Source organism: Phyllobates terribilis, unplaced genomic scaffold, assembly GCF_046119375.1.
Source record: "Phyllobates terribilis strain yellow unplaced genomic scaffold, ASM4611937v1 Scaffold_2__4_contigs__length_985480577, whole genome shotgun sequence".
Classification (NCBI taxonomy): domain Eukaryota; kingdom Metazoa; phylum Chordata; class Amphibia; order Anura; family Dendrobatidae; genus Phyllobates; species Phyllobates terribilis.
The window spans coordinates 947097218-947106449 of record NW_027362762.1 but is presented as its reverse complement, the minus strand read 5'-3'; the positions used below and the strand labels follow the sequence as shown (position 1 = coordinate 947106449).

The window sequence follows — 9232 nt, the reverse complement described above, 5'->3', positions numbered from 1 at the left end:
CTCCGTCTAGATGTTTGTGCACATGCCCTCGCTTCCCTCACCCCCCAGCTCTTGCTGCACATGCCAGTCTAACATGTCCAGGGGCTGTGCCACTTTCATGATCTATAACTTTGCAGTTCTTCTTTATCAGCATTATATCAGTTCTATAGGTGCTGGAACTTCCATGTGTTGCTATTGCATCTGTCCAATGGCCTGCCTCTCTGTAATGCCGAAATGCAGTTAAAAAGAAGAATAGAAGCAGGAAGACAAAACCGCATCACCACATTCCTTGGAAAGAAAAAGACACATACTCATTTCCTGTACAAAGAAAGCCACACCTCCACTTCCTGTAGAGACACAAAACCCTGCCCTCACTTTCTGTAAAGACAAAGTCCCCACTCTCACTTCCTGTAGAGACAAAGTCCCAGCCTCACTTCCTGTAGAGACACAGCCCCACCCTCACTTCCTGTAGAGACAAAGCCCCACCCTCACTTCCTGTAGAGACAAAGCCCCACCCTCACTTCCTGCAGAGACAAAGCCCCACCCTCACTTCCTGCAGAGACAAAGCCCCACCCTCACTTGTTGTAGAGACAAAGCCCTAGCCTCAATTCTTGTAGCGATAAAGCCCCAGTCTCACTTCTTGTGGAGACACAAAGTCCCACCTTCGCTTCTTGTAGAAACAAAGCCCCAGCCTCAGTTGTTGTAGAGACAAAGCTCTAGCCTCACTTCCTGTAGAGACAAAGCCCCAGCCTCACTTCCTGTGGAGACAAAGCCCCAGCCTCACTTCCTGTGGAGACACAAAGCCCCAGCCTCACTTCCTGTGGAGACACAAAGCCCCAGCCTCACTTCCTGTGGAGACACAAAGCCCCAGCCTCACTTCCTGTGGAGACACAAAGCCCCAGCCTCACTTCCTGTACAGAGAGAAAACCCCACCCTCACCTTCTTGTAGAGCAATGTTCTCCAACTTTAGTCCTCAAGAGCCACAAACAGTGTGGGATTTCCCTAGTATTGTACAAGTGATGGAAATATCTCCTGGGCAATACTAGGGAAATCCTGAAACCCTAACCTGTTGGTGGCCCTTGAGGACTGGAGTTAGGGAACATTGTCATAGAGAGACAAAGCCCCAGCTACAGTTCCTGTAGAGTGACAAAACCCCACCCTCTCCTACATGTAAGGAGACAAAGTCCACCCTCGTTTCCTGTAGAGACAAAGCCCCACCTTCACTTCCTGTACAGAGATGAAGCCCCACCTTCACTTCCTGTACAGAGACGAAGTCCCACCTTCACTTCCTGTACAGAGACAAAGTCCCACCTTCACTTCCTGTACAGAGACAAAGTCCCACCCTCACTTCCTGTAGAGACAAAGCCCCACCCTCACTTCCTATAGTGAGACAAAGCCCCACCCTCACTTCCTATAGTGAGACAAAGCCCCACCCTCACTTCCTATAGTGAGACAAAGCCCCACCCTCACTTCCTATAGTGAGACAAAGCCCCACCCTCATTTCCTATAGTGAGACAAAGCCCCACCCTCACTTTCTGTAGAGACAAAGCCCCACCCTCACTTCCTGTACAGAGACAAAGTCCCACCTTCACTTCCTGTACAGAGACAAAGTCCCACCCTCACTTCCTGTAGAGACAAAGCCCCACCCTCACTTCCTATAGTGAGACAAAGCCCCACCCTCACTTCCTATAGTGAGACAAAGCCCCACCCTCACTTCCTATAGTGAGACAAAGCCCCACCCTCACTTCCTATAGTGAGACAAAGCCCCACCCTCATTTCCTATAGTGAGACAAAGCCCCACCCTCACTTTCTGTAGAGACAAAGCCCCACCCTCACTTCCTGTAGAAACAAAGCCTCACTCTCACTTCCTGTAGTGAACAAAGCCTCACTCTCACTTTCTGTAGAGACAAAGCCCCACCCTCACTTCCTGTAGAAACAAAGCCTCACTCTCACTTCCTGTAGTGAACAAAGCCTCACTCTCACTTCCTGTAGTTAACAAAGCCTCACTCTCACTTTCTGTAGAGACAAAGCCCCACCCTCACTTCCTGTAGAAACAAAGCCCCACCCTCACTTCCTATAGTGAGACAAAGCCCCACCCTCACTTCCTATAGTGAGACAAAGCCCCACCCTCACTTTCTGTAGAGACAAAGCCCCACCCTCACTTCCTGTAGAAACAAAGCCTCACTCTCACTTCCTGTAGTGAACAAAGCCTCACTCTCACTTCCTGTAGTGAACAAAGCCTCACTCTCACTTCCTGTAGTGAACAAAGCCTCGCTCTCACTTCCTGTTCAGAGACAAAGCCCCACCCTCACTTTCTGTACAGAGACAAAGCCCCACCTTCACTTCCTGTACAGAGATGAAGCCCCACCTTCACTTCCTGTACAGAGACAAAGTCCCACCTTCACTTCCTGTACAGAGACAAAGTCCCACCCTCACTTCCTGTAGAGACAAAGCCCCACCCTCACTTCCTATAGTGAGACAAAGCCCCACCCTCACTTCCTATAGTGAGACAAAGCCCCACCCTCACTTCCTATAGTGAGACAAAGCCCCACCCTCACTTCCTATAGTGAGACAAAGCCCCACCCTCATTTCCTATAGTGAGACAAAGCCCCACCCTCACTTTCTGTAGAGACAAAGCCCCACCCTCACTTCCTGTACAGAGACAAAGTCCCACCTTCACTTCCTGTACAGAGACAAAGTCCCACCCTCACTTCCTGTAGAGACAAAGCCCCACCCTCACTTCCTATAGTGAGACAAAGCCCCACCCTCACTTCCTATAGTGAGACAAAGCCCCACCCTCACTTCCTATAGTGAGACAAAGCCCCACCCTCACTTCCTATAGTGAGACAAAGCCCCACCCTCATTTCCTATAGTGAGACAAAGCCCCACCCTCACTTTCTGTAGAGACAAAGCCCCACCCTCACTTCCTGTAGAAACAAAGCCTCACTCTCACTTCCTGTAGTGAACAAAGCCTCACTCTCACTTTCTGTAGAGACAAAGCCCCACCCTCACTTCCTGTAGAAACAAAGCCTCACTCTCACTTCCTGTAGTGAACAAAGCCTCACTCTCACTTCCTGTAGTTAACAAAGCCTCACTCTCACTTTCTGTAGAGACAAAGCCCCACCCTCACTTCCTGTAGAAACAAAGCCCCACCCTCACTTCCTATAGTGAGACAAAGCCCCACCCTCACTTCCTATAGTGAGACAAAGCCCCACCCTCACTTTCTGTAGAGACAAAGCCCCACCCTCACTTCCTGTAGAAACAAAGCCTCACTCTCACTTCCTGTAGTGAACAAAGCCTCACTCTCACTTCCTGTAGTGAACAAAGCCTCACTCTCACTTCCTGTAGTGAACAAAGCCTCGCTCTCACTTCCTGTTCAGAGACAAAGCCCCACCCTCACTTTCTGTACAGAGACAAAGCCCAACCCTCACTTCCTATAGTGAGATAAAGCCCTACTCTCACTTCCTGTAGAAACAAAGCCTCACTCTCACTTCCTGTAGTGAACAAAGCCCCACCCTCACTTCCTGTAGAAACAAAGCCTCACTCTCACTTCCTGTAGTGAACAAAGCCCCACCCTCACTTCCTGTAGAAACAAAGCCTCACTCTCACTTCCTGTAGAAACAAAGCCTCACTCTCACTTCCTGTAGAAACAAAGCCTCACTCTCACTTCCTGTAGTGAACAAAGCCCCACCCTCACTTCCTGTAGAAACAAAGCCTCACTCTCACTTCCTGTAGTGAACAAAGCCTCACTCTCACTTCCTGTAGTGAACAAAGCCTCACTCTCACTTCCTGTAGTGAACAAAGCCTCACTCTCACTTCCTGTAGTGAACAAAGCCTCACTCTCACTTCCTGTAGTGAACAAAGCCTCACTCTCACTTCCTGTAGAAACAAAGCCTCACTCTCACTTCCTGTAGTGAACAAAGCCCCACCCTCACTTCCTGTAGAAACAAAGCCTCACTCTCACTTCCTGTTCAGAGACAAAGCCCCACCCTCACTTTCTGTACAGAGACAAAGCCCCACCCTCACTTCCTATAGTGAGATAAAGCCCTACTCTCATTTCCTGTAGAAACAAAGCCTCACTCTCACTTCCTGTAGAAACAAAGCCTCACTCTCACTTCCTGTAGAAAGAAAGCCTCACTCTCACTTCCTGTAGTGAACAAAGCCCCACCCTCACTTCCTGTAGAAACAAAGCCTCACTCTCACTTCCTGTAGAAACAAAGCCTCACTCTCACTTCCTGTAGTGAACAAAGCCCCACCCTCACTTCCTGTAGAAACAAAGCCCCACCCTCACTTCCTGTAGAAACAAAGCCTCACTCTCACTTCCTGTACAGAGACAAAGCCCCACCCTTGCTTCCTGTAGAGACAAAGCCCCACCCTCACTTCCTGTACAGAGACAAAGCCCCACCCTCACTTCCTGTAGAGACAAAACCCCACCCTCACTTCCTATAGTGAGACAAAGCCCCACCCTTGCTTCCTGTAGAGACAAAGCCCCACCCTCACTTCCTGTACAGAGACAAAGCCCCACCCTCACTTCCTGTACAGAGACAAAGCCCCACCCTCACTTCCTGTAGAGAAAAAGCCCCACCCTCACTTCCTGTACAAAGCCCCACCCTCACTTCCTGTAGAGACAAAGCCCCACCCTCATTTCCTATAGAGACAAAACCCCACCCTCACTTCCTATAGAGACAAAACCCCACCCTCACTTCCTATAGAGACATAGCCCCACCTTCGCTTCCTCTAAAGAGACAAGCCCCGACCAGGTTCCTTGCCTGCAGAATTAGTGACATTTAGAGAGGTGTGTGCTAGATTACTATATGTAGACCTCTATAATGCAAATGCATGGTGCTAAGATAAACTTAAGAAAGAAAAGTAAAACAATGGAGAAAAGACATTTTGTAAAAACAAAAAAATTTAATAATAAGAAAAAAAAAAAATCAAAAAAATCTTCAAGTAATCCAGCATCTGATTATCCATAAAATCTTATAGTTCAACCTACGGATTTAAAGGACACGGTCCCGTAAAATCAGCATCTTCCTCCTCGCATCGTCCTGATCAGCCGCAACTGGAAAAGCCGGGTGCAGACGGGTATGGCCGCCATTACGGCTGCTTTTTTTTCAATTTTTTAACATTTAGATTTAAATAATATAATTTTTTCTTCTGACATTATAGCAATTTTTATCATGTTATTATGGTCTAGGACAATAAGGACTTACAGGATTATTCCCACAGGATTACATAACTGCCTGATATCTGCGGCTCTCACATGTATCTTGTGAACGGCGCTCTGTTGTCAGTGTAACGGCGTGATTCGCGCATGCGACACCATCAATAAACTCCCAGCGATGCACCATAAGGAGGCCCCCGCATCTATCATTCCATGGATCTACCATAAATGTCCCAGATGGGATTAACCCTTTAAACAATACCAAGAATTTGAGGAGTTGTGTGGAAGCTCTCAGTCTCAAATCAAAATTTTGGCCGGGTTCTTCTCTGCAGTCCGATGACTCGAGCCTCCCAAGTTATGTATGATGGATTTCTCCTTCAGGTCAGACTGAGATACTAACTGATGCCACAGGAAATTCTTTCAGGAGTTACCAGCAGGAGGTACCATCAAGAGGCATCACCAGGAGGTACCACCAAAAGATACCAACAAGAGGCACCACCAACAGGTACTACTAGGAAGCACCACTAAGAGTTACTACCAAGAGGCACCACCAGGAGGCACCACCAAGAGGTACTAATAGGAAGCACCACCAAGAGATTCAACCAGGAGGCACCACCAAGAGATACCTCCAGGAGGAACCACAAGGTGATACCACCTATAGGCACCACAAGGTGATACCACCGAGCGGCACCACCAAGAGATACCACCCACCAAGAGGCATCACCAGGAGGTACCACTAAAAGATATCAAGAGGAGGCACCAACAGGTACTACTAGGAAGCACCACTAAGAGATACCACCAGGTGGCACTACCAGGAATTACTACCGAGAGGCACCACCAAGAGGTACTAATAGGAAGCACCACCAAGAGATTCCACCAAGAGATACCACTAGGAGGGACTACCAAGAGGTACTACTAGGAAGCACCCCTAAGAGACACCACCAAGAGGCGCCACCAGGAGATACTACCAAGAGGCACCACCAAGGGATATCACCAGAAGTCACCACAGAGACATACCGCCGAGAGGCACCACCAAGAGATACCGCCGAGAGGCACCACCAAGAGGCACCTAGAGATACCAATAGGAAGCACCACCAAGAGATTCCATCAGGAGGCACCACAAACATATACCAGTAGAAGACACCACCAGGAGATACCCTAAGGATGCATCATCAGGAGATATCACCTACAGGCACCACCAAGAGGCACATGAGGAGGCACCACCTAGAGGCATCAGCAGAAGGCACCACTAATAGATATCACCATGAGGCACTACCTAGAGGCACCACCAAGAGCCACTACAAGGAGCTACCACCAGGAGATACTCCCATCTGTCTCTCCTAGTGGTTCATGCCAGGGTTACATAGCCATGTGTTTCTCTGGCGCTTGTTTATGTGCCAGGTACAAGAAGAGGATGCTGGACAGTGCGCTGACCAGAAAGATGACGTCGAACCAGCGGTGGTAGAAGTTGAACTGCAGCTCTCCTAGAACCTCGGTGATGATGGTGCGGTACTCCAGGGGCATGCTCATCCGGATGAGGAGCACGGAGGAGACGAAGTACATTCCCTGGAAAGACAAACATGGAGGAGAACATTTTATAACTGGACTGGGAAATTTGGGGGGGGAGCTTTCATTTTTTTTTTTATTCTCCTTTTTCCAAGAGCCCCAAATTTTTAATTTGTTCATTAACAATGGAGCTATTTGATAATTTTTATCTAGCATCTGTGTATACAGGGAGCTCCCCCTAGTGGTGGCTGCAGACAGAATCTTATCATGTATCTCTGTATACAGGGAGCTCCCCCTAGTGGTGGCTGCAGACAGAATCTTATCATGTATCTCTGTATACAGGGAGCTCCCCCTAGTGGTGGCTGCAGACAGAATCTTATCATTTATCTCTGTATATAGGGAACTCCCCCTAGTGGTGGCTGCAGACAGAATCTTATCATGTATCTCTGTATACAGGGAGCTCCCCCTAGTGGTGGCTGCAGACAGAATCTTATCATGTATCTCTGTATACAGGGAGCTCCCCCTAGTGGTGGCTGCAGATGCAGACAGGATCTTATCATGTATCCTTGTATACAGGGAGCTCCCCCTAGTGGTGGCTGCAGACAGAATCTTAGCATGTATCTCTATATACAGGGAGCTCCCCCTAGTGGTGGCTGCAGACATGATCTTATCATGTATCTCTGTATACAGGGAGCTCCCCCTAGTGGTGACTGCAGACAAAATATTATCATGTATCTCTGTATACAGGGAGCTCCCCCTAGTGGTGGCTGCAGACAGGATCTTATCATGTATCTCTGTATACAGGGAGCTCCCCCTAGTGGTGGCTGCAGACAGGATCTTATCATGTATCTCTGTATACAGGGAGCTCCCCCTAGTGGTGGCTGCAGACAGGATCTTATCATGTATCTCTGTATACAGGGAGCTCCCCCTAGAGGTGGCTGCAGACAGAATTTTATCATGTATCTCTGTATACAGGGAGCCCCCCCTAGTGGTGGCTGCAGACAGAATCTTATCATGTATCTCTATACAGGGAGCTCCCTCTAGTGGTGGCTGCAGATAGAATCTTATTTGTTCGAGGATGTTTGAGGATATTTTAACCCTTAGTGGGGTAAAAACAATCTACTCACCATGATCTGGGCTATGAGAAGAACAATCACGTTGGAGGATTTGCTGCTAGAGATGGCATAAAAGAACTAAAAATAATACAAAATATTAATTTTTTTTTTACTGTCCAATAAGTGAAACAGATCACAGGTGTTTGATTTTCCCAGTTCGATGATGCCTATTTCTCAGGATAAGCGACATCGCCGATAGCCGCTACTCTCCATTCCTCTATACAATTACATGGCTTTTTAATACGGTTTACAGTTACTGAATTTACAGCTTTTTTCTAAATATAATGCTGTATTCTTTGAATACAGCGATGCTTTTTTTTCTCGTCCCCCATATACAGTACACATTTGCTACCTGTTGTCAACACAAGGGGAAGCAAGTTGTCTACCGCTTCAGCTGAATTGCACAGCAGCCACCTCTAGATCACCCCCTGGTGGTGGCAAGTATGTATAGCATTAGATAGATGCGACATTTAAAAAACACAGTGTTGGAATTTAAGTGAGTACACCCCATATGTGGTACAAAATACGCATTTTTTTATTATTATTATCGGCCAATAGGTTTAGGCAGAGCCGGCATCAGCACCCCCGTACCCGGTCAAGTGCCGGTACCCTGGACCATCAAGGGGGCCCACTCGCTGTCGGGGCTCGGGCCGCTTCCTCGGCATCTGTGCAGGACTGCCGGCGCTGTGTGAGTGCTGTCACTTTCCAGATGCCGAGGAAGCGGCCCGAGCCCCGACAGCGAGTGGGCCCCCTTGATGGTCCCGGGCCATGTCTGTGACACGGCGGCGGCCCTGCACAGCCACATGCCTGAGGAGCTGGAGGGGACACAGGCCGGGGGCTGGTGAGCGAGCTTCCCTAATCCCCATATTAAAAATATTTCTAATGTGTGTGTGTACTGTGTGTGTGCATGTCTGCGTACTGTATGTGTGTGCATGTCTGCGTACTGTATGTGTGTGCATGTCTGCGTACTGTATGTGTGTGCATGTCTGCGTACTGTATGTGTGTGCATGTCTGCGTACTGTGTGTGTGTGCAGGTCTGCGTACTGTGTGTGTGTGCATGTCTGCGTACTGTGTGTGTGTGTGCATGTCTCCGTGCTGTATGTGTGTGCATGTCTGCGTGCTGTGTGTGCATGTCTGCGTACTGTGTGTGTGTGTGCATGTCTCCGTACTGTGTGTGTGTGTGTATGTCTGCGTACTGTATGTGTGTGCTTGTCTGCGTACTGTATGTGTGTGCTTGTCTGCGTACTGTATGTGTGTGCTTGTCTGCGTACTGTATGTGTGTGCATGTCTGCGTACTGTATGTGTGTGCTTGTCTGCGTACTGTATGTGTGTGCTTGTCTGCGTACTGTGTGTGTGTGTGCATGTCTGCGTACTGTGTGTGTGTGCATGTCTGCGTACTGTATGTGTGTGCTTGTCTGCGTACTGTGTGTGTGTGCTTGTCTGCGTACTGTGTGTGTGTGCATGTCTG

The 9232-nt window shown here is 48.5% G+C and overlaps 1 protein-coding gene across 3 annotated transcripts in view; it reads right to left on the bottom strand.

The window, feature by feature from the left end:
• Positions 1 to 5173: 5173 nt before the first annotated feature.
• Positions 5174 to 9232, bottom strand: part of LOC141239184 (Golgi pH regulator) — a 176813-nt gene continuing 172754 nt past the window's right edge. For 2 of the 3 annotated variants that reach the window (XM_073668518.1, XM_073668519.1), the window contains exons 14-15: positions 7777 to 7842; positions 5174 to 6709 (exon numbers count right to left, since the gene is read on the bottom strand). In XM_073668518.1, coding sequence (XP_073524619.1) covers positions 6503 to 6709; positions 7777 to 7842 — 273 coding nt within the window. In that variant the 3' untranslated portion in view covers positions 5174 to 6502. The remainder of the gene's footprint in view (positions 6710 to 7776; positions 7843 to 9232) is intronic. The other variant, XM_073668520.1, reaches the window with a different exon arrangement.